Source organism: Mastacembelus armatus, chromosome 10 (assembly GCF_900324485.2).
Source record: "Mastacembelus armatus chromosome 10, fMasArm1.2, whole genome shotgun sequence".
NCBI classification, from domain to species: domain Eukaryota; kingdom Metazoa; phylum Chordata; class Actinopteri; order Synbranchiformes; family Mastacembelidae; genus Mastacembelus; species Mastacembelus armatus.
This window is the reverse complement of record NC_046642.1, coordinates 11,831,986-11,856,929: the sequence shown is the minus strand read 5'-3', so window position 1 is coordinate 11,856,929 and position 24,944 is coordinate 11,831,986. Positions and strand designations below refer to the sequence as shown.

Below are 24,944 nucleotides of genomic sequence, written 5' to 3'. Positions count from 1 at the left end.
TGACAATGGCAGATTTGAGTTGAGTCCCCTGGAGTCGATCACGAACACTGAAATATGAATGAAGCCTCGCTGGTGTAAGCTGGTTTAGATGAAAGCATCCAGGAAATGTCAGAAAGTCACTAAAAGGATTTCAGAAATGTGTCTGGAGTTGGGATATCGATTGGCGCCCTTTGACAATTCTGTGTGTATGTGAGTGTGTGTGTGTGTGTCATTAGTGTGTTTTCAAAGGTAACTGGAATAAGCTAGCCATGGTGAGATAAGAGATGCATATACGATGGGGAATTGTGGTGAAAGAGGGAAGGACTGAAGAGACACATTTTTTTTACTCATTTGAGTAGAGGAAGGGGAGGTCCAGTTTGTCATAAACCAATGAAACAAGGACAGTGAGGGAGAGGAGACAGACAGGGAGGTTTAACCATCAAATATACAATGAAGCACATGAACACAGGCCACACTAAGGAGTGGACGACTGGAGCAGTGTGAAGATTACGACCACAGTTCTTTTATTAGAATGAAAACAGCTTCTTGACATTCAAACAGGTTTATACCACACTGCTCCAAAGGCATATCTGTTGCGGCTGGACAGAAGTTGCACTTCTCCTTCAGACTCAGCAATACCAGAACCTTCACTCTGACTCTTTGACAAGCAGCCATGGGCTCCTTCTTGTGGGGCTGCGTCACCGACTTCTTCACTTATGAGACCACCAAGTCTGTGGTGGTCAAGAGCTGGTCTGTGGGCATCATCAACCGCATTGTACAGCTGCTCATCATCACGTATTTTGTTGGGTCAGTAGTGTGCATGTGTGTGTTTGTGACTTTTTTTGTTGTTGTTCCATGTTATGTGGGTGAATTGCGACTTATTTGGTTTGAGTTCTCTGAAAAAAGCTCAGGTATGACTCCTGTTGAAGGATCTGTTGATCCCAAACAAACAAAAGACTGTTTCACTCAGCTCTACTAGTCTACAGCCATGCAGATCATTTTGGTCAAATTACATTTGACAAAGGAAATAGCAACATGCATTTCTGTAACTGGAGTACACAAATAAACGGGCTTAGTGCTGCACAAAATGTTTGATAAAGATGATTCGTTTGAGATAGATAGAGTGGAGACAGACTGCAAACACTTAGAGAGATCATCAGAGGTCTATGGCTGCCATTGAACTGGGAATGTTGAGATCAAATCAAACTTTATATCTTTGTAATACTGATGGTTAGTCTGTTCCAGCCCCAGTTGATTCTCTTATTTATTACCATTACATTCAGGTCGCAGCATTAAGATTGAATGGATGGATGTTTGTTTGTACATGTATTTGATTTCTCTTATGTTTTATTCCCAACAAAATTATATGTTAATGTTTTACTTTTTGTTTGCCTGTGTTCATTTGTTTTACTTTGTACTAAAATCCACCTTTTTGAAGATGAAGTATCGTGGTGTTCAGCACATTTGATCTTAGAAATTGGTAACATTATATATTTTCATTTTGCAACAAATAGATTTTTTTTTTAAAAATTTAGATTGTTAAAATAGTCTTGAGGAAATTCCTTCAGAACAGTGGTGTTTAAACAACCAGTGACCAGGTTAACTTTTCTAAAAAAATGGATGATTACATCTACCAGCCTTTCACGCTTCCATTTATTTGTGTCCATAAGTGAGACTCTTCATGTTTTCTACTTCTTTAACTGGCCTGCAGATAAATCTGTTGTGTGTCCCTGTCCTGCAGCTGGGTCTTCATCCATGAGAAAGCCTATCAGGTGACCGAAACTGGCATAGAGTCCTCCGTAATGACCAAAGTAAAAGGTTTTGGTCACTATCACAACCGTGTGATGGATGTGGCTGACTACGTCTTCCCTTCACAGGTGTGTGACCTCTGAAAACAAATGGCTAAGAACCACACACACACACACACACACACACACACACACATACATACATACACACACATAAGCACGACCTTTGACCTTACAGAACGCCACTGCTTAGAGATAACTATTATCTTGCGATGTGAAATGGTTGAACTTTGTTCTGTTGTGTTTTAGGGTGAAGGAATCTTCTGCATCATGACCAGGCTCATCACCACGGAAAACCAGTTCCAAAGTAAATGTGTGGAAAATGTGAGGACACATTTAAGATCTTTTCATTAGTTAGCAGTCAGTTTCAGTGGATTCTGAGGTTTGACTATTTACTGTAGAATTATCTCATCAGTTGGTTCCTAGTTTAATTGCTGAAGTTTTGGTTTCTTCCAAGCCAGAATGCAACCTCAGATTTTCAGTCAGCATTTTTCTGCAACTTTCTATATCTCTTATAAATGTATTATTTTTAAGACTGACATTCTGGGAAACTTTTACTCATTTACTCAATCAGTGAAAGTAAATTTTAAATAATGATAAAGTTCATTTGTGATGTCTCATTTTTCTGTGAGAATGTGTGTGTCTGTGTCTGTTTCAGTCTGATAAGAAGTTTAAGTGTGAAACAGATGGGAACTGCAGTAAATATGTGGATACCGTCTTAGCCAATGGTAAGTCCAACTTCTTGAAAGGGAAACTTTCACATCATTGTTGAAGACAACCAAGTTACCCGTGAACATGCAGAAGCAAAACAATTTCAAGTACGCACCGTGATACCAGGGTGCATCTTTTCACAACACACACACACACACACTACAGGTGATTTCATGCTTTAGGTAAAAAAGCTTTTCACTGTTGGGAGCATTTCAGGGATGCCCAAAAGACTGCTCATGCTTATGCTTACAACTGCTAACGTATTAGTCCAAAACACTACCTGACATGAGAATTTCTAATTCAACACATTTTTCTCTCTTACACCAGGAGTGATAACAGGCGTTTGCCTTAAAACCTCCAATGACTCTCAGGGTTGGTGTGAGGTTAAAGGATGGTGTCCAGTTGAGAATGACAACGTCAAGGAGTAAGATCTGCAGACAAACATGCTTGTGCACCAGACAACCTCTCTGCCATTGTAAAGCCTTAATTTTCATCCTCACTGCTCCGTGTCTCTGTCATCATCCTCTTCAGCAAATCAGTGATAGATGTGGAAGACTTCACCATCTTCATCAAAAACAGCATTCGCTTTCCACTCTTCGACGTCACCAGGTAGGTAACACACAGGTATGGTTACACAGGTATGAACAGGTTTTTGTTTTTTGTTTTTTTATCATAAACGTGAAATTTTTTCTTTCACAGAGGGAACTTTCCTTCCACAATGACATCAGAGGAAATCAAGTCCTGTAAATACAACCCAGAGCAGAGCCCCTTTTGTCCTATATTTCGTGTGGGAGACATATTGAACTACACCGGGCAGAATGCAGCTGATCTGGCTGAAAAGGTCTTCTCTCTCTTTTATCTTCTTCCTCTTTCTCCCTAAAACTGTTTCGATCCTCAAGGCCAGTCTGTTGTGGCTGCACAGGAAACTACACGTAAAGTGAGTTCATAATCAGTGTGGCTTTGCCCACATGCATGAGAGTATAAACAAGTATCCCTGACCTCGTGACCTTGGTCATACCAACTTTCAAAACAGCAAACGTTTCTTTCTCTCATGAAGCTGCGATTTAATCTGTGCAAACTGTTCAGCCTTTATTAATTTACATCTGCAATTGTTCTGCTGATGACCAGAAGTAAGCCATGATAGTGACCCCAGCTGCCTAACACACCAGCAGTTAGATACCTGCCTCTATTTCTACCACATACCTACAGATCAACAGGTGGAGTAATTCAAAGTGTGTCTCTCTTTTCCTACTCCTTCTCTCTCAGGGAGGAGAAATTGGAATAATCATTGAGTGGAAATGTAACCTGGACCAAAACATTGATTACTGTGTACCCAAGTACTCTTTCACGCGACTGGACGCACCATTTGCCAAAAACGCTATCTCCAAAGGCTACAACTTCAGGTACTGGAGCTGATTTTTCCTTTTACCCCTCTAAGTCCATCGTTTTTATTCCTTTTTGGGTTTTGGTCATTTTTTTTTTCTTCTCCCTTTTGTAGATTTGCCAAATATTTCAAGACAGATAATGGGACTGAATTTAGGACACTTCACAAAGTTTTCGCCATCCGATTTGACGTTATGGTCACTGGCAATGTGAGTTGTGTGAAATTATAGCAACGTGAGAATTTGTCCATTACGACTCTTATTTACCTTTAAGTGTAGGTAGGTATTGGAGATAACATGTCTGTCTAACACCGTGCAAACTTGTCCTACATGTCTTTTTTTTCCAGGCAGGAAAGTTTGATGCAATCCCAACACTGATCAATTTGGTAGCAGCCTTCACCTCTGTTGGACTGGTAGGAGGTTCCGATCAGATAGCAGATGATAAAAAAAATATATTTTTCTAGTTGCTGTCAGCTTTAACTACTCTTTCTCATCTGTGGTTGCAGGGTACGGTTCTCTGTGACATTATCTTACTGAACTTCATGAAAGGGGCCGAGCAGTACAAAGCCAAGAAGTTCGAAGAGGTGATTTTTTGAATAAGCGAGTTGCATTTTCGGACACTGGCAGGCGAGCTTTTCTGTAATAGCTTTGTTTTATAATTTCTTCCTTATTTTTGTCCACCCAGGTCTCAGAGGCTCAGATAGAAGCATCCCTTGCTCAGAGCCCGGCCAGCCAGTTCTCACTCAAACCAGATATCAAGAGCTCCTATGACTCTGGAGCCATTTCTCTGTCTAACTCTGAGCATCCTATCTGACTGACAACACAAAAGAATCAGAAGAAATGGACATTCCTCATTTTCCCTGCCCTGCCTCGCAAGAGATTCATTCAGTGTTTTTTGATTATCAGCATCCTGCATTCAGGTTTGCTTTTGTAAGTCGGTGCTTCCATCTTCACATTTTTGCAACTAGAAGTGGGAGTCGGAAGAAGAAAGCTATAGTTTCGTAGACCTTGACAATAACTGGCACATTGGTTTGAAGCACAGAGTTCTCCTAAGAAAGATTCAAAGATGAGAACCAAATTCTCATCATGTACATAAAACAGTAGAGATTAAACTGATAGGGATAAATACTGTAGTGAAAATGGAATTTTATTGTAAGCAGTATTCATTTTACTGTGTCTTAATTACAAGACATCTGTGCCGACCTGTTTGCTGGTCAAAAACATTACAGCTGAATGAATCCCCTTCTCGGTTATGGGGCAGCCTGGTGGCTGAGTGGTTAGAACTGTTGCTTCACAGCAAGAAGGTCCTGGGTTTGCAACCTGGCCTTTCTGTGTGGAGTCTGCATGTTCTTCCTGTGCTTGTGTGGGTTTTCTCCAGGTACTCTGGTTTCCTCCCACAGTCCAAAAACATGTATGTCAGGTTGATTGGTGACTCTAAACTGCCCATAGGAGTGAGTGTGAGTGTGTGAGGTTGTTTGTCTCTATGTGGCCCTGTGATGGACTGGTGACCTGTCCAGGGTGTACCCCTGCCTTTCACCCAAAGAGAGCTGGGATAGGCTCCAGAAGATCCCTGTGACCCTGGTTAAGGAATTAGTGGATATAAAAAAATGGATGGATGGATGTTCAATATGAAGAATAGTGCTGAGAATAAATTAGGTTTTGTTGTCGTCATGGTCGCACACTCACAATCTGTCCTTCTTTTTCTTCCTGCATAAATATCCTCTGGTGTAAAGACACGGCTAATAATAACACGTGCGTTATGGAGGTGGCCGCAGTAGGATAAATGTGTGTGTGGTTTGAGGTTTACAAATGGGCCATTATTAGTCCACTTCTGGGCAATGATGCACAGTAGGAAATGTTACTTGCAGAGTCTAATGGACTGATGCAATTCTGCAATTTTTTTTGGTTGTTTGGACAGTCCAAAGTAATATCATGATTCTTATTTTCCCTGTTAATTCCCCTGGTGTATTCATACAGCTTTATCTCAGACATCTGCATCATCATCTTTCAGTCTTCACCGCTCAGACAGAAGCACATACTGTACATTAAAGCCCTCCGACTCCTCTCTCTGCACACCCCCTTGTTTTGCAATAATGCGTGGGCACTAACAGAACAGCTAAAGAGCCTTTTAATGGCCCTGACAGTGACTGATGAGAGAAGATAGCTGTGAAGGGAGGATGTACTAATTTAATCACACAATTCAATATAATGCATGGACAGAATATAATACAGTGAATATGATACATAAAATACTCTATCTCTCCTAGCGATGTCTTAGATCTCTTTTTGAAGTGAATGAATAAATTGTTTTTATCTATTCAAAAGATTTAATAAATGTGACTGGTAGTTGGAGAGAAAGAGTTTGTTTCTAGTTTTTCATGTAGAGGGCAAAATGTGGCTAAGACACATTTTCCAGCATCCGTATCCATGATTACAAGATGGTAGGAAAGTAACTTTAATATAGAAAAGAAGAAGGATTGTTGTACTGTAGTCATGAAATTACAGTACCTTATCTTTGCACAAAGACTGTGGATGGGAGGAAACTGCGATCTTGGCTCTGACTGGGACCTCCTCTAAAGTTCAGTGATTAACATATTATATCTTATTTCTTTAATCCATACAAAGCCAACATGTAAAAATGACAGAGTGAACTTTCATGTGGGTTTACGTTCTTGTCCAGTGCAGTAGTTTGACAGACACCCAGCAGAGATGTCAGATTAAACCGACACCTGCATACAGTCAGTAGTGGCTCCAGTCAACTCACTTAACTCACAGAAGTAAAGCAAATCAGCCTTTTTGCATAATGTTGAACTATTCCTTAAAGTTTAAATTAACCTTGTAGCCTTACTGTTCCCATGATGCTGTGTTTATATGGTAGCATCACATCACATAACAGAGGCTGAAAATACTGTCAGGATGTACTATTCTGTCAGTAACAGATGAAAGAAGGATGAAGAAATCCAGGTGCTGTTCTCTGACTCCAGAAAACCAATAGCAAACAGTCTATGGTAAGTTTCTACAGACTGTCACAGTCTACAGCCTCTGCTTCAGCTCCAACTCATATCTCTTGCCTCCTCTGGGGGTGAATTTCCAGGATGACCAGACAGGCCATTACCAAAAGGCAGAGGATATGGAGAATGAGTCATGATGGCAGCAGAAGAGGAGGACAACATCTCCCATAAACTCTGTATAAGCTGATGGAAGAATATTTATTCCAGCAACTAAACTGACAAACACATAAAATATGCAGCTGATACAACACTGGCAGTATATAATCCAGTTTAGATAGATAGAGAGTGATATAACAAAAAAAGACTGTTATGGATAAAAAAATAAAAAGCTCAGGTTTATCTTAACATGGCATTTCATTGTCTCTTAAGTCATAACATGATGTCTTTCAAAAAACTAATGAAAGAAAATCCCCAAAATGTAAGCGTATGATGCAGTATGTGTTTGGTGTAATACTATTGGCCTAATGAGACAAAATACGGTTACATTTCATTTTCCCCCATTAATTTTAAGGAAAACAAATCAGTCCTCATTTCTGCAGTTCTACAGTGACTATCTGTGTTTCTTCCCAGTGTTTTTCCTCTTCAGAGCCAGTATCCAGGCAGGGAGGGCATGCCGACGCACTGGTGCCACCTCTTCTAATGTTGCCTGCACCACCTCACATTCCTGCTCTATCACAGAGTCCACCTCTGATCCTAAATCCTCCTCTGAGTCCGTCATGTCCAGACCCAGCTCTGGAGCCTCTATGGACATCACCTCCTCTGAAAAACGAACCCGACGGTTCTCCTCCACTCGCCTCTGATCCAGAGAAATACGACAGAGAAAAGAGAATTAGCAGAAATAAAGTACTTAATAACACTGAAATGTTTTATTTGGTATATCAGATATGAGTGATCAGCATTGCTTTCATTTCACAGCTTCACTATTTCTATGAGGTTTATTAGTACTGTATCATCTTACCTTAATTATAATTAATTACATTTCCAATTAATTAATTACATTTATTTGCAAGTTTTCCTACCAAGTGCACTTCACATTCAGCTGAATGTAAAAAACTGAATCAATAATATAAACTAAAAATGAACCAATTCTAAACATAAACATTACAGTCATTGAATATTAAAAAAATCTAATCAAATGATTTCATTATGGAACCCAGCTTTTTAATATGCACTGTTCATATCCACTTCAACCTTATCTAAATGCAACTTTCAAAGATATTTAGATTTTATTTGCTACCAGAAGGAGGCACTGTTGACTGTTGTTTCTCACCCTTTTTATTACTGTTTCCATTGAGGACTCTGATTCCTGGGATATGGAGTGTTTGAGGACACCCCGAGGGGGAGGAACAAAAGGTTTAAAAAAGGATGAAGAGAGTGGGGTGGGAACATCACATTTTAGCGTGATGTTATCATGTCGGTACTCTCCTGTTTCATCCATCACATGGCTGCTGGTCATGCTCGGTGGAGATATAGATCCTTCTGCAAAGTGAAACACAGAAGAGCTTAAATTCATCCATATGTATCAGCTACAACTACCAACCTCTAACCTTTTTCAACACAAATTCCTGAAATATCTGCTTATGCAGAGTGTTTGGTTGTTCTGACCTCTGTCCAGGTCTTTCCCATCGCTTGTTATGTTTGTTTGAAACCTCTCGTCTATCCTCTCAGCTGACTGATGGTGTCTCTTCCTGTTGAGGCCTCGGTTCTTCAGTACTGAGATGTCTACAACACCTGCGGGCTGTAAGTCAAAACAAATTATAGGGTGACCCACTTAAAAATGGAAGTAAAAATTCACACAAAAACATCGAGGTGATTTTCTTTTTTTTTTATAATGTTGTACACTAATGACCACATATGGATTGGAAGAACAGAATTTTGATTAAATTAATTTCCATGAAAACACTAGTAACATCTAACCTCTACAAAGGATGGGGGTGCATATTTCTGTCCTGGACCACTGTCTCCAAGGAAACCATCTTCCATTGGCTCTGACTGATCAGCTTCTCCGTGAACATACTGTTGTTGATTCCCTTCTGAAACATCTATGCCGATAGGTACTGAAGCATAGGGTGGTATGTGTGCTATGCTGGAATTTGAAACAGGTGATGTATTGGTACCCCTGAAGCTCCACGGGTTGTCCCCTCCTCCTTGTTGGTTCAGAATCACAGACGACTGACCGCTATCACAAGGATTTGGTGTGAATCTGAGTTTCTCCCCTGTGGGTCTCTGAATGGCTGAGGGGGCTGACTGGTTAGGGTTTAGAAACTTAGCCCACTCTTGACCCATGACGATCTCATCCAATAGGCTGAATGACCCCAGGCCAAACTCAAAGTCACTAGAAGACCTGCCACAAAAAAAAAAAGATTTATATTTTAAACAGTAGACCTATAGAAAGGATCTATTAAGCATACTAACATGTACTCTATGTATCTATGTACCATACAGCTCCATTGTCATTGTTGTTATAGTATTGTTTTACACTGCACACAGTGATCTTGGGATTATCATTGCTTGCACCTGCTTTCCTTTTTTCCACTGATTATGTTTGCATTTTTATACTACCTTTTTCTATTACTGTAAGTTATTTCAACTTTCAAGGGCAGCAAATTGGTGTGGTGATCAGTAGTCACCTCACAGCAAGATGGTTCAGGGTTTGAATCCTGTTTTAAAATATGGTCTGTCTGTGAGAAGTTTGCATGTTCTCTCTGTGTCAGTGGGGGTTTTCTCCCAGTACTCTGACTTCCTTCCACAGTCCAAACGCATCCAGATTGGGATTAGGTTGATTGGTGAGTTTAAATTGCCTGTAGATATGAGATTCTGTCTCTAAATCCCAGCCCTGCCATAGACCGGTGATCTGTCCAGGGTATACCAAAGGTCACCTGGGATTGGCTCTATCCCACCAGAATCCTGAAGTGAACTAAGTGGTATTGACAATAGATGTGTGCTTCATTTATAGCTAGTTTTATGCCCTCGGTGTGCAGGTGGTAGATGTGTACTCTGCACTCAATGTTGGTGGTAGTGTAATAATTATTGTGACAATAAATATACTAGCTACTCCATAATCTGTCCAATGGTAACTTCTAATACAGTATTTTTCCACGGTAGCATTACTTCTACTTAAGTGGAACATCTGAATACTCATTCCATCATTGGTCTAGTAGTTGATGATGTTTCCTTATATGGCATGTTATGAAAATGTCATGTCATTGCAATACGAAAGTGCAACAGAAGATGCTTGCTGACATATGATATTGTGTTTGGCAAATCAGAATGACAAACATCAAACTAGTCACAGCTGTGGTTAGAAAGAGAAATACCTCACATATCCCATATATACCCAAAAGCAAATCAAGACACCTGACTGTGAGAACCTCAAGCTTGTGTCATGTTGGCTCCAGTAGTAGTTTGGGTATACATTTTAGGACTAAGATACTGTTTAAGATGACTGTTTGATGGTTGATTACCTGCTGTGCCCATCAGGAGTGCTGACTTCAGTGTGTGTAGGAGAGATCTTACTGGGATCACTGTCATCTGGTAAAGGGGGGGTCCTTTCTTCTTCCTTATTTTATGTGTTGATCATATTTTCAACTGTCAGTGGCTGGTTATGAGGTGAAACCTGTATTTGCTTATTGTTTTTAATATTGACTATAGAAAGAAGGTATGATGAAAATACACTACTTACCTCAGTTAAAGGTTCACTCTTCTGGTCTAAGTGCCCTGCTTCTTTTTCTTTTCCCTTTTTAGAAAAACTTGCAGGCCTGTCCCTCCATCTCTCTTTAATCTTCTGTGTCCATCTTCTGGTTTTATTCTCAGATGATCGCTGTTTTCTTCTAGAGCTGCTGTTTGTTGTGTTTTGGCTAGATGCAACAAACTGCATGCCGTTGCTTTGTGACAAAGCTCCAAATTCTCCATTTCCCGGATGCAGCATTTTATTCTCTTGACTTTGCATGTCAGGTTTATCATCTGTGGGCTTCAGGGACCACATATAGGCTCTGGATGTAAAACCCTGGTTATGATTCTGCCCAATGCTTGTGACAGAGTCTATATTACTCGGAACAGTCCTTGTTATTACAGAACTGCCAAAACTCACCCTTTCCCTATCAGTCCTACCAAAGGAAGTAATATCAGTATCCTTAGGTGAATCAGTAGGAAAAGGCTGCCTTGTTCTTGTTGGGGTGATCCCAGGCGATGTGGTCTGTCCCAACATCCTATTCAAACCTGTGCCATCATGAGTGTTGTCTTTCTGTGAGGGGAAGGAAATGTGACCCCTACCCACTTTACTGCCATGACCTGGTTGCTGTATTCCCCCATCTTTGTCTGCAACAGAGTCTCCAAACTCTTTTGAGGAGATACCGTTAATACCAAACTCCAAGCTATTTACCGGAGTGTTGCTTATTTTCTGGAGGTTGGAGGCCCCTTTTCCCCCATCACCTTCCCATCTGGAAGCAACGGGTGTGGGTACATGAGTGTGCAGGAATGCTTGGCCCTCTCTTCCTGGCTGGAGCTTCAGTCTCTGCAGCATGGACTGAAGCAAGGCCTGAGTGTCTTTTGGATTTTGTGACTGAGACATCTAGGAGCAAAACTGCTGTGTATCAAATCCAGAAATCACAGAATACGACAATCTCCACACATAAACACTACGATAGAGTCTGCTAAACAGTATGTTGCTTTAAAAAGAGACAGACAATCATGACAGAAGAAAATACTTAAAAATCACAATATTCATTTGTCCACCTTTTGTCTAGACTCCTGTTATGGTTGTTATGGTTATCCTTTTAGTACTTTCTCACCACAAATGTCATTAAATGTCCATCCCATAGGGGTATCCTCAGCTACGATAGAAGTTCTTTTTCTCTGCGTGGACTGCTTCTTCTTAGAAATACTTTGCTGCCACACTGTAGCCACTCCTCCATAATCCTCAAAAGCTTTAGCTGCAGACTCTCTTTTCGTGTTGCTTTCAAAGCAATTCCTGACTTGCGTCCTCTTATGTCCTTTCAAAGGTTTTCTCTTTCATCAAATGTCCGTGGCTTCAATATAGGAAGGTTGTTTGAGTCAAACTTCTTCTCCAACAGTCACTTATGCCATCGGTGATGTGAGGAGAATCGACGCACAGCAGCGTTCCTCATATCTTACACACTGAAGCAGACCAACAAGAAAAACCAGTGAGGTGAGATAATTGTGCCTTGACAGTGACTATCCTTCTCTCTCTTTCCGATCCCATCTTTATATTTGCCTCACCTCCTTCCTATTTTCTCTTCCTGAATCCCTTGCTTACACATGTGCACAAACACACCCTCTTTCTTCCCACTGTGACTCTTGAATGGTAATTACAGGGCGTTTTGTGAGACCAGCAGCTATTTATGTGTCTTCAGTATGAAAGAAATTGAAAAGGCCTGCAATGACCTTTGGAATAACCTAATTTATAGTAACTCTCTGAACTCCATTGTTTTTTTGTTTTTTTTTGTGTTATTATAGGAATAAAACATGTTTGGTTTAGCAGAATCCCCTATTGTGACACGTTGTACTGAAGCACAAAAAAGTTTGATCTGATTTGCTTTTCTTAAAAACTGTTGATGTTAGCTCAAATCTAGTTACTATACAACTGTAGCTTCCCCTTCTTTTTTAATTTCCTACCATTTTTTTTCAATTTAAAAATGTATCGAATCCAAAACAACGACAAAATGTTAAATGTGCAATTCAAACAGTAAAATTTCAAAATAATAATCATACCACCAAAGAATGTACTACTACTACTACTATTACTACTACTAATAATAATATATCCATGAAATGTTTAGGAGCCTATTTAGAATCTTCATATTAAAGATAACATAAATTCATAAATACAATGGAGTAAGAAACATCAATCTGTCTTTGAAATATAGTTGAGTAGAAGTATTATAAAATGGAAAGTATACTATGCCAGAATTGTACTTACATATACCACAGTAATTGACTGACTAAATTATGCTCTTTTACCACTAATCAAATTAGCAAAGAACTATATGTTTTCTGCAACAACGTCATACTGTAGATTTACAAATGTAAAATGGTCACCGTTTATATCAGGCATCGTAAACATCTAACCACATTTTTAAAAATATAAAATACAATTTTAAATAATTTAGATAGAAATAAGCAATTCTTTACAGTTCAGGAAACTCATTGCGCATGCTTATAGTAAACCACGCCCCATCCAGCTATGGTCTACCTGATTGGTCTATAGAGCGGAAGCACGTAATGGCGGCGTAAACAACGATAAGACCAGTGCAGGATTCTGAGTTGATCCGCTATCGAAAGAACAAAGATAAAAGTAAAGTAATAAGTAAACGGAGCATGTTTTCAGGTCCCGGATGATTTCTATTCGATGTGCAAACCATTTAAATATCACGATTTCACTTCTTGGCGGTGTTTAGCCGCTAGTTTGGGCTAACCTTTAGCCTTAGTTTGCTAACAACGCAAAAGTAGTGTAACAGCTTCGCAAAAATGGACTGCGTCGTAACGGGAGGGAACGTTAAAGGTAGCAAGCATTTCCTACCATTTCAACCCTAACCTTAGCCAAAGTATCACAATATGACATCAATTACCTAATAATAACAATAATGTTGCGTATGTACCGTACAGTGTTGGCCAAAGCCATCCATTCTCTGTCCAGGATCGGTGATGATCTGTATGTGGAGCCTGAGGAAGACGGGGTGAGCTGCTCTCAAATTGTCACCTAACACTTACAACTTCCTCTTGCCATGCTGATACATTGCTGCTTCCTGTCGGTGCGAACTGTGCATCAGTGAATAGTCTGATTTTTTTTTTTTTTTTTTTTTTGTCTCTTGTAGCTGGCCCTGCGGTCTGTCAACTCTGCTCGGTCGGCATATGCTTGTTTCCTGTTCGCACCACTCTTCTTCAGCAGGTGCAGACCGTGCGTGTGTATAAACAGCACCGTGGTGTGTGTGTGTGCGTGTGAGAGAGAGTGAGAGCGACATTCATTGAACATCACAACTTTAAGCCAACTTTCCTTCGTATTCCTTGTGCAGGTACACCATTCCTGCTGGGCACACCTTCCGCTGCAAGATGCCAATAAAGGTGTGCAGAGAGAAACAGATGAGCTCCCCTAATGCTTTATACAATTTTTGTTTTATGCTCAGTACATTTACATGGATTGTAATCACATTGATGCTGTCAGTTAGTTTACATACATATTAAAACACAATTTCTGTTTTTGTGTGCTTGTATCCCTCTACTTGTGCCTCCCTGAGGTACAAGTATCCATGGCTTGGTATAACTGATGGCATTCACATTATTTAGGGCAGAGTCTGATAATTTAATGAACATTAGAGTTTCTTTTGCATTATCTTTCCTGTTGTGTTGCTGCCATGGTATGGCCTTGTGGTTATCTACAAAACCTCCAGGCTTCCTTGTGTTAACAGTTGTAATGTCACAGGGTAGAACATTTGTCAGCAAGCAGATGAAAGGTTACCTTTAAAGATCAAAGAAAGGCACATGCCTAAAATGTCTTTAATGTGATTAAAAACTTGTTTTCATGTCAACTTCAGTCTAGACTATTGGGTTAATACCAGAATATTTCCCTGCATATTAAACTAGTCATGGTCCTCTCCTCTTGTGTTTATTTATTGTTTCTCCTTTTTCTAATTCTCCATGTGTGACTCAAGAGTGTGCAAGCTGTGTTCAGGTCTTTGGCGTCTCTGGAGAAAACAGTGGAAAAATGTCACATCGAGTTGGATGATCAGAAGAATCGCCTCACCTTCACTCTACACTGCAAACATGGTATTGGTGCTTTACTTCCTCAAATGACTGGCATTTCTTTCTCTTCTCGTTAATGTGACAGGTTTTATTCATTCAAGCACATCATACATCTATCACATTGCACTTTATAGGTAAGTGTCTGTTGGTATTTTCTCTGCAGGCCTCCTGAAGACACATAACCTGTCTTTCCAGGACAGTGAAAGCTTACAGGCGGTGTTTGATAGGGACAGCTGTGCCAACGTGTTTAAGGCCCAGCCCAGGTCTGTGAAAACTTTCAGACTCAAACTTGTTTTTCTTTCTGTCGTCACCCCCTCTCTAACATTTGTTGCTGGTTTGTAAATAAAGTAAAATGTCTTTTATGTGCTTTGTAGCTTCTTGCTTACTTTCTGCCCACCTCCCTCTCTAGATGTTCACATTATCTTTGTTTTCCCTCACTGTCAGGCTGTTGGTGGACACAGTCGTGCACTTCCCTTCGTCTCTGGAAGAAGTGACCGTATCAGTGAGTGATGAACGAATGTGGGTCAGGAACCATGTGGATGATGAAGCAGGTGACCTGGTAGTCTATTTTTTTCACCCAGACCTGCTATTTATAAAAGTTGTGAACAATTATGAAATTATAACACAGTGTTGATTTATACAAATCTTTAAATGGACATTAATGTAATTTAGAAATGTCAACATTGTAGTGCATGGGAAAATATATACAGAAACATCAATGTATAGCATAATTGCATTTTGTATGGAATTAAATCAGAATGTAGCAATGAACGATTTATCCAAAAATAAAAGTTAGGCTTTTAATATTAGAAGCTTATTTTTCTTTCTGTTTCTCTTGCTGTGTTTTTTCCTCTCAGAGCAATCCAAGGCCATGCTGACTGAGCTCTGTCTGGCCTCAGATGAATTTGACCATTTTGCTGTCCAAGTTCACAACAGTGTCACCTTTTGCCTAAAGGAGTTACGAGTAAGACAGAAAAGAGGCAATGACAGAACAATAAGAAAAGGAGGATTAGTCAGGAGAGTTAGAACCATTTTTAGATGGGGAGATGATGGTGCATGGTGGAGGCATCTAAAATATGTAGTTTTGTGTTGATTTCTTGCATTGGTTTACAAATGACAAGTACTGTCATTTCTCCTTCAGGGTTTGTTAGTGTTTGCAGAGTCTACTGGTCTCCCTATTTCTATGTACTTTGATGAGCCAGGCAGGTAAGCAAACTCACATACAGATGTTAGCTGATCATTTATGGCCCAAGTGCACTGACATTTGCATTTTGTTTGTGTTTCAGTCCTGTAGTGCTTTCTGTAACAGACAGTGTCCTGGAGGGGAACTTTGTGCTGGCCACGCTTTCTGATGATGAGCCCAACCATCGTAAAAACAACAGTAAACGGTAAAGTTAAAAAAATTTGATAGGTTGAATTTTTCTTGTTAGTGAATTGAAAAGTCCAGTGGAAGAACAAAGTGAAAGTCAAACTGTTTTGTCACTCATCCAACACATTTTTGTCAGTTCTACTGACAGATAGAAAATCACCATTTCCTGTGCAGACATGCCACCTGGTGGACAAGAACATAATTGAGGAAAACTTTAGAAATGCAGTTAAATGCTCTTGTGGTCTTCTGAGAAACAGCTGATCACAAGCTGTGGGTGTTCTGGACAGCACATTTCTCCAGCAGAGGCATACTAAATAAAGATTTCCTGCCTGACATCAGGCTACTACACATAATTTTTTTTCACAATAAATATATTCGAAGCAGCTAAGTAGAGTTTTAAGAAATCATCGTGCATATGGTATGTCAGTTAGGTAAAGAGGAGCAACACAGTTCTAGGAAAAATGTCACTGAACTAAGTTTGCTTTAAGGCAGTTGAGCTGTGATCTGAATTTTTTACATTGTGTATGTACTGTCACTGTCAGGAATTTGTGACATTTTTTAAATCGTTCTCTTCCTCATTCATATCATATTTCTCCTACGTCTCTCAGAGCACAGTCCCTGCCACCTCCTCCTCCCGATGACTTCATGAATGACGACATAGACTCCTACCTCATCGCTATGGATACCAGCATTGCACCAGGCCCCTCGTCGAAAGGTCCACCCACACCTCCATTACCAAAGCAACCTGCTGCAGCCAATCACAGGACAAGAACACACAGTGAAGAGGAAGAGAAGGAGGGAGATCAAACAGCCAATTCTGGCAGACCTCCTGATAAGAAGGTATGTTGTTGTTTTCTTTTTAAAACTTTTTTGAGGTTATAATTTGAGGTAGGTATTGATTTGTCTTGAGGCATCCCAGATTCTATGACAGAAAAATTAGTATTTGACTTTATTGTCTTTGTCTTGATTGAAACAACTGAAACAACCTGTGATAAGCATGAGTATGTCTTCATTGCTATATTTGTCTATACTTGTAAATCAGGACAAGTTATGTAGTCCGCACTGGATCTCAGATGACAAATGACTGCGGTTCAGATGATGTTACCTGCAGAAACTTTGTGTTTTGTGTCTAATTTTCCCAGACAAAAAAAAAAAATCTAGCCTTATTAAATTTTCCCCCCATCCTTTCACAGTTCTGTTCCCTGTTCTTTGGATCAATGATTCCCCCGTCTTCTCAGATGAGCACTCAGCCAATGAAAAGTCAGAATGTGCTGGCCAGTGACAGCGAGGATGACACTTAAGAGAGTGATAGTGGACTGATGGATGAGAGGACCGAGATGGACTGACTTGAAAGTGGCTGCACATGTATTATAGTTACACAATACGATACGGACTGCATGGACCCTCATTTTCATATTTTTTTGGCCTGTTTAAATTTTGTAATATATATATATATATATTTTTTTTAAACTTGGCAGAGGTCATCAGTACAAACAGTGTATTCCAGGTTTGTATTCGACTATAAATGTGGGATTCTGTGAAACTACACACAAACGTACTTGTCTGGAGTCAGTGTAGTCTCTTCAGTTTTCAATCAAGATGTGAAAAAAATAAAGTTATTTTTCAAAGTATGTAAACATCATTTATTATTTATTTACATGTCAAACAGTTCAAGTATGACAAAGGCTTAGGATGAAGGTAATGTCTGCTTACCGATGCCTCAACAGACGTGACAGTGAGGTAGAATCTAGAAGGTTGAGATCTGGAGTAAACAAGGTGCAGCAAAAATAAGGCACTGGCTAAATATAAGCAATGCCCAGAGCTCCTTTATCATATACAGTACAATACAGCTATTACCATGATGCAGAAATTTAAACTGTCTTATCTGCCACTTCTTACTGGTGAGCCTAATGAAAAGATTTAACCGCAGCCACATACTCCAGACCACATCTCTCCAGATACTATTACAAATGTTTATCAAAAGTAGGATTCAGCATAAGAAGCAGAATATCTAAGTGTCTGTGAGCCAGTCTTTGCAGGATGAGGCATACCATCGCTGCCTTTCTCTTTTTGCACTTGAAAACTTTTCCCCCTTGTCTGTGGTTTCCTTCTCTCTCGCACCCTCTCCTTCTCTAGCTCCTTTTCTTTTTTCTTCCTCAACCGCTCCTCCTCTTTCTCCCTTCTCTCTCGCTCCCTCCGCCTCCTCCTCCTCTCCCTGGAGCTCAGTTTCTCCCAGCCTTCTTCATCAACCACTTTCCCTGTCTCTGTTCCATCGCTGAAGTCCTGAATTAAGATTTTTGGGATTTGCATTTTCTGCACCCCTTTTTCCTTGGCCTTTTTGGGCTGGTCTCCTTTCAGTCTGCGGAAGAGACCAAAACGTTTAGGGGGGGCTTGTGCCTCCTGCTGTGCCTCTGTTTTCTCTGTTACTTCTGTGGACAGTGGCGGTTTGACTTCTGGTGTAACATCAGGAGGAGTCTGGGCTGTGTTTACACCTTCAGGACTGGACTGTGATTCAGTGTGTTTAACTTCTGGGTGACTAGCAATAGGCTGTGATTGGCTTGCTTTCTGTGGGGTGGTGAAGAGATCCTCAGAAAGCCTGCGCGTTAACCTGGACCCACGGGTGCTGGAAGACTTACGGACACAGAAATCACCAGAAGACCGGCGCCAGTGCCCAGAGGCTTCTGCCAGGTTACTTGACTCAGCCTGGGAATAATCTTTGTTTTGGACTGGCGCTGTGCTGACAGTGTGTGGACTGTCTGTCATGTTAGGAGTAGAAATGAAGGTGTCATTCGCTCCTACAGTGTCTTCTTGAACATGTTCTGTGCTTTTTTCCTCCCCCAAAGGAGCCACTGTGCCCTGGTTTGTCAGTTGTTCCGGTGCAGATTCCTCAGAAATACTAATTTCCGGTGAACTCCTCCTGTCATCAGACTCGGTCTTGAGATTTGTTGCTTCAGCTTGTGTTGAAGTCCCCTCCTTCTGTGGAGGTGCTACGGTGTCAGTGGTCTCCTCTTTTGTCTGAGTTTCAGTTGGTGTTTTCTCTGCTTGTGTTTGATCTGTTGTAGAAATTTCAACCTGTGCCTCTGAGTCTTCTTTTTCCTGTGTGGGTTCAGATGCAACTAAATCATTTTCTTTTTCTGAACACTGACCAAATACTTCACTTGACTTTGTCACTATTTCATGTGCAACTGGTATTTCTGGCTGTGTCTCTGTGTCGCCTTCTGCGCTAACAGCTTCTCCTTGCTGGATGCATTCGGATGAAGACAGAATTTCTGCCTTTGTCTTTGTGTATGAGTCCGTGTGCTGTTCTGAGTCTGTTCTGAGTAATTCAGCCACCAGTTCATCCTCTGTGGCCGCATTTTCCTCCGCCCCTTCTTGATTCTGTGCCGCTACATCAGTTTCTGTCTCTGATTGGGTGTAGGTCTCCTCTGTCATTTCTGCTAATGACTCAGAACTGTGGCATTTTACCTCAAATGCCTCTCCCTGTGAGCTTTTGTCTGATTGTGTGATCGGTTCCTCCTGTTGCTGTTGTGTTTCTGTCTCTATTGAAGGATCTGGGTGTTTGATAGTTGGTGCTTCAACACTACTGTCTGTCTCACTTCTTGTTTCTGAAATTTCTGTGATTGTGTCCACCCTCCCCTGTTGGACATTTGTAGTTTCTGTCCCCTCCTCTGATATAATGTCGGCCTCAATCACCTGTCTCTCATTTGTCTCTATGCATACTTGCATCTCTTCATCTGTGTTCGTGTCTGAATCACTATCTTTCCGTAGCTCACTTTGATTTTCCTCTACAGCAGTTGTATGAGCACTTTCTTCCACTTTTACAGTTCTAGTCTCTTCATTTGTGTGATTGACCTCACTTTCCTGGTCCTGACCTTTGTGATTCTGCTGTTCTTCAACTTGGGACTGACTGTGGGAGTCCTCATCCTGTTTATGCTGAGATGTATGTTCAGTGGGTTGAATAACATTTTCAACAGTCTGATCTGGACTTTGGTTTGGTTCTGTCCCCACATTTGTTTCTTCTGTCTGATCTGGAAGTGTTTCAGTTTTCTCTGCCTCTTTGAATTGGCTTTCTTTATTTTCAGTGTTTGTTTCCACGTGTTCAATCTGTTCTTTTACTATTACTGTTTCTTCTGGGTGCTGTTTTTGTATGTTTTGGATTGTTTCCATCATTTTAGGTTCTTCTAAAAGATTTTTCTCTACTGTTTGCTCTGTTAGTTTCAGGTTGCTTTGCTTTTTGTGTTCCTCTGAAACTGTGTCTTCTTCCTCCTGAACACCCTGCACCTTGTTAAAATCTAACTCAGTCCAGTTTCTCCAGTCCTCCCTCGCTCCCATTGAAAGATGCCTCACAACTTTGCCTCCACCTTCCCATTCACCTGTATTACCTTTTCCACCTTTTCTCCACTTCTTGTGAAGCAGGGATGGAGACAGTGACAGAGTGGAGGCTGAGCGGGCAAGAGGGATGGACAGGTTCCCTGTCTCTCTCTCTTTCCTGTCCTGGTCTTCCTTGTTCTGTAGCGCCTTCTTCCACACCATCCGGTACCCCTGGCAACGACCTCTGGGGTCAAAAGTGGAAGAGGGTCTTTCCTTCTTCCACTTTTGTAACTCCTTCTCTGTATGCTTCTCCAGGTCTTTAGCTGACAGTGGCACTGAGCACACCTGCAAAGGGAGGACCAACACTGGTGTCACTGTTTTTTTTATGCTTTAACGAACACAGACAAAATGTCCTTAAACTCATGAATCATAAAATTCATGTTCAAATTCATTCAAATTAATTTTCTTGTAAGGAAACCTACATATGTCATGAAATATCTGGTAGGTCATTAACCAGATTGTCGTTATCTCTGCCTTCCTCTGCACCAGCCATGTGTTTCATTCTTACCTCAGCTATGAAGGCATCATCTTCCTCTTGGACTTCCTCCCTTACGCCCCTCAGCTTCTCCAGAGTCTCCATCTGGCCCTCGCACTTCTTTCTCTGCTCAGCTCGGCCCAGCACCCGACGCACCAGCACCGCCGCTACCTGGAGCAGCACCCGCACACCTGCACAAAAAAGAGGGGAGGTAAGAGTAGACTGAGAGGGAGAAATGACATCGGAGGAACCGTGTGCCACATCAAACACGGAATCTGTTGTGAGTTATTATGACAAAAATTCTTATTCCACAAATAACGCTAAATAAGCAACAGCTAAGTTTCTCATGTTGTGCATTTTAGAAAATCATTTGTAACCATGTACCGTAGCAGAAAAATAGATCCCAGACTCGAAGTAGAGTGTTGAATGGAAGGTGGCGTGTGAACAGACACATCAGCCAGTCAGTGGCAAACATGAGGGGCTCCACTCCGTGGTGCTGCAGGTGTTTGTGTGCAGCCGGACACGTCCTTTTCAAGACCCAGGTCAACATGGCTGCATCAAACAGGACTCCCTCCTACACATCACATCACAGCAGGCTCAGAGAGAGATCCACAGGGTGCATATTCATCACTACATTAATGAATCTGCAACGGTTTGCTAAGTCCTAGCTACTTAACAGAACACATCAACAAAACCAGTTTACTGGCCTGTATGCACATTATCTGACAGGTGTCAGGTACAGTTTGTACATGTGTCAGAATAAGCATGTCCTTACCAGCAGAGGGCTGTAGTACCCAGGCAGGTACTGCTCACTGATCTGCACCAAACACCAGAAGGCTTCCTGCCAGGGTTACATAAGGTGAACATTGGATGCCAGTTAGTTGGTTGATAGGTGAATTTTTTTTAACTACCATGGTCAATATGTTTCTGAAACAAATGTCTGTGCAATGAAAATAATACATATTGTTTGACAAAATTTTATTTCAGAAAAGTTAAACCGTGTTAATGATCGCTACCTCAGCAGGCATGTTCATCAGCAGCACCGCTGCCACTGGCCCCTGTGCCTGGCAGTAACCCTCTTCTGGTTGGTACTGTGTGTAGGCTTTCAACACCCGGAACAAACCGCGCTGCCTAACCGTATACAAACACATGCACCACAGTAATTGATCAGCCTAACCACAAGTTTAACACTTATAATTCTGTTTAGATCAAAGTCACCTAACTAGAGTAGCAGGAATTAAAGATGACCAGAAACAGTATATCTGTTCTGTAGTTTTCAGCTATAAAACCAAAAAGAGAGAGATGCTGCATACCCATGTCCATCCTTCGACAGGAACATCTCATGGAAGGGGAACTGTCGGTCAAGGTCCCGCTCAATCACATCAACCCAGCTCTGCAGAGCAGGCTGCGAGTCCAGAGACTGTCACAGAGACAGATAATGAAATATCTACAAACACTAAACACTTTGTCTTTAAAATATCAGTCAATCTGCACAAACAGTCCAAAACCCAATGACATTCCATTTATAATGATATGAAACAGAAAACGCCAAGTTAGAAGTCAGAAAATAGTGACATTTGCACATCACAAGTTCACAGAGCTCAAGAGGATGTGCTAAAACTGCTTGTTGTCATTACAAACATGTTTGATTTACAGAGATAACTGAGAATTGCAGGAAATCCTCATATTGGGGAATATGTGGCCAGATAAAAATTTTCAAGTATGTCGCTTTATTTTCCTGTAGAACGACTAATCAGCATGTTGTTTCAGCAAAAAATGTAATATCTCTTTTGCAACAAAGGTACCAAACATTCTTACACCGAGTCTGCTGCTGAAACAATATACCACCCATGGTCGCTTCTTCTCTGAAAGCATTTACCACAATGAGAGCGTTTTGTTTTCTTGCCTGGTAGAGCTTTTCGTTTTGTTTCATCCTGTCAGTAGCTCCACACAGCAGAGGCCAGCACTTAGCTCTTAGTGAGGCAGGGATACCTTTCTGACATTGCACTTTGATCTGAAGGCACAACAGTGGAGACAGTGACTCAAGCATGAGCAATATCAAGAGCATGAAAGTGAATCAGTCCAAATGGAAACTAGACATGATGAATTACATTATTTATTGTGTCTTTTGTGGAAAAGGCCTGTCATCCTTAATTCTAAGTGTCAGCTATTAAGTGTCAGCGATGGGACACACCTTACTGGTCTTCTTCAGCAAGATGCGATCCCATTGTTGAATGATGTTGATCCACTTCACCTCTCTCTGCCTGACCAACTCAGGGGGTGGGCCCACACTCCTGACACAAAACAAAGTACAAACTACCAGCTAAGCATTTTAAACATGAAACAACTATGTTCATACAGCAACGAGAGTGTCCCATGTGCCTCATCCATGGAGTGCACAGTATTAAAAACTGAAATTTAACTGGAGACCTTTAGGTCGGCATGCAGAACTACTGCTTGCACTTTTGTGTGTTGTCATTATAGAAAGAGTGCGCCGAAAAACAAGACAGGAAACAGGAAAACCACACGTTAGCAGGGTGAGGTCTCCATAGCAACTGGTCAGGATGTTATCAATGGGGAACGTGTTAAGATGACAGGTAACAGTTTGTTCGTCTGGTCTTATACTGATTTATACTGCAGTGCTACATCTACAGACCACCACGGTTTTTAGTTCCATTGTTGTATGAATGTAAATATGGAGTCACTTGACTCTCTAAAGGTTTGCTGATGTTGTCTCAAAGTAAACAATGTTCAGATTGCATTTTGCACCTGTTAAGTATGTATTTTACACATTTTCAAAGAATTATAAGCACCCAAAAACATCTTGTAATCTATCTATCTATCTATCTATTTATCTAGTAAAGTTCAAGCTTTACTTTCAGTAAAGGCGAGGCCTTTTCTCACCTAGTAGTAACTTTTTGCTCTTGTTTGAATCATTATATACTTTTTTTGTTATTTGTATTGCCTAGTAGTGTAGTGTGTTATTTTGCCAGCTGGCTTTATGTCTTGGGTACAGACACAGGCGTGGTCTTGCTTTGGAAGAAAACCACAAGTAACCTGCAATCTACCAGTTGGTCTGGGATAGACTTTTGTCTTGTTTGATGTCTTGCATTTCGTTTTCAGTCATTGCTTTTAAAAATGACAGAAACCAAAGGACCATATTTTAATCTTAAGTATATTTAACATATATTTTTCTACCATTTGACCTCTTTAAATAAACCGTTGCTCTGAAAACAATTTGAAAGTGAGTAAGTAGTATAGACTACTTGACAGTACCAATCCCTGTAGCAGTACATGAAAGTACATAAGCACAAATGTGGTTAGTGCTCACCCAGCTGTGGATCCATTGGTCAGAATGAAGCCAAACCGGTCTGTCTCGGGTTCCAGACTGACCTCTGACCCTGCATCAGATCCAGAGCTGTTCTCTTCACTGATGTTCTTCTGGACTGGACTCGATGAACTCATCATCTTACTGAAGAGAAAAGGAGGCTCTTATTACTGACTGGCTGTGTACTCTTGTCGTTGTGATTCTGTGAAGCTGAACTGGCTCTGTGTCTGAGGTATCAAGCTTTACAACACCTCCTGCATCGTCAATACCACAACCCTGTCCACAATTATCAGGAGTAGAAGTGTGCACAGTTATCTTGCCATTGAATAAGTGTACAACTGTTCTGCTGTAGTTCCTAACATTTTAAAGTACTTTTACCACTTGTCATATTTGATTCAGGGTTTCGAGCTCTGCTGCCTCAGATTTATAGCATTACTGTAAAGTAGTCAACTTCCTCCCATCCACACCATCAGGACCTACATGTAACAAACCACGAGAACTGCTTAAAATAAGCATTTAATTGTGATTACCGTGTAATTTTCCGTCATGTTCGATCACTCAGTCGCTGAAGAAGTGAGAGATCTTCCAGTGATGGGAGAGGAAGACAAACTTCCTCCCTCTCTCTAGCTCATTTGATTGCTTGCTTGCTCTCTCTCTCTCTCTCTCTCTCACTCTCACTACCACTACCCCTTCTCTCAATCTTACTAAAGCATGATGTCCCTTAAATAAACTTCCCTCTGAAAAACAATGAA

General features: G+C 40.9%; 4 protein-coding genes across 8 annotated transcripts; 2 read left to right on the top strand and 2 right to left on the bottom strand.

Moving 5' to 3' along the window:
- The first annotated feature begins 595 nt into the window (after positions 1-595).
- Positions 596-4,992, top strand: p2rx3a (purinergic receptor P2X, ligand-gated ion channel, 3a). Of its 2 annotated transcripts, none has more exons than XM_026330569.1 (12): positions 596-786; positions 1,721-1,856; positions 2,037-2,111; positions 2,455-2,515; positions 2,826-2,922; positions 3,030-3,107; positions 3,198-3,339; positions 3,765-3,901; positions 3,997-4,090; positions 4,228-4,293; positions 4,387-4,464; positions 4,566-4,992. In XM_026330569.1, exons 1-12 carry the CDS (start codon positions 653-655, stop codon positions 4,692-4,694), a joined length of 1,227 nt encoding a protein of 408 aa, XP_026186354.1. In that variant the 5' UTR covers positions 596-652; the 3' UTR covers positions 4,695-4,992. The 2 variants fall into 2 exon arrangements, with proteins under 2 accessions (XP_026186354.1, XP_026186353.1); XM_026330568.1 differs by having other exon boundaries at positions 2,446-2,515.
- A 2,048-nt stretch (positions 4,993-7,040) lies between these two features.
- Positions 7,041-13,651, bottom strand: LOC113144049 (uncharacterized). 3 transcript variants are annotated; one of them, XM_026329723.1, is made up of 7 exons: positions 13,514-13,651; positions 10,574-12,027; positions 10,356-10,450; positions 8,809-9,235; positions 8,497-8,629; positions 8,162-8,370; positions 7,041-7,687 (listed from the first exon to the last, which is right to left on the bottom strand). In XM_026329723.1, exons 2-7 carry the CDS (start codon positions 11,459-11,461, stop codon positions 7,442-7,444), a joined length of 1,998 nt encoding a protein of 665 aa, XP_026185508.1. In that variant the 5' UTR covers positions 11,462-12,027; positions 13,514-13,651; the 3' UTR covers positions 7,041-7,441. The 3 variants fall into 3 exon arrangements, with proteins under 3 accessions (XP_026185508.1, XP_026185506.1, XP_026185507.1); XM_026329721.1 differs by having other exon boundaries at positions 13,509-13,645; XM_026329722.1 differs by having other exon boundaries at positions 13,479-13,603.
- On the top strand, positions 12,327-17,649 carry rad9a (RAD9 checkpoint clamp component A). 2 transcript variants are annotated; one of them, XM_026329725.1, is made up of 12 exons: positions 12,327-13,411; positions 13,547-13,586; positions 13,725-13,798; positions 13,923-13,971; positions 14,559-14,673; positions 14,813-14,912; positions 15,094-15,200; positions 15,507-15,613; positions 15,791-15,855; positions 15,936-16,037; positions 16,627-16,858; positions 17,212-17,649. In XM_026329725.1, the coding sequence occupies exons 4-12, from the start codon at positions 13,960-13,962 to the stop codon at positions 17,317-17,319; spliced, it is 948 nt and encodes a 315-aa protein (XP_026185510.1). In that variant the 5' UTR covers positions 12,327-13,411; positions 13,547-13,586; positions 13,725-13,798; positions 13,923-13,959; the 3' UTR covers positions 17,320-17,649. The 2 variants fall into 2 exon arrangements, with proteins under 2 accessions (XP_026185510.1, XP_026185509.1); XM_026329724.1 differs by having other exon boundaries at positions 13,516-13,586.
- Positions 17,638-24,864, bottom strand: tbc1d10c (TBC1 domain family, member 10C). Its single transcript, XM_026329720.1, has 10 exons — positions 24,723-24,864; positions 24,196-24,336; positions 23,059-23,158; positions 22,771-22,878; positions 22,178-22,284; positions 21,881-21,995; positions 21,640-21,705; positions 21,249-21,438; positions 20,898-21,055; positions 17,638-20,674 (listed from the first exon to the last, which is right to left on the bottom strand). Exons 2-10 carry the CDS (start codon positions 24,330-24,332, stop codon positions 17,996-17,998), a joined length of 3,660 nt encoding a protein of 1,219 aa, XP_026185505.1. The 5' UTR covers positions 24,333-24,336; positions 24,723-24,864; the 3' UTR covers positions 17,638-17,995.
- Between the last annotated feature and the right edge of the window lie 80 nt (positions 24,865-24,944).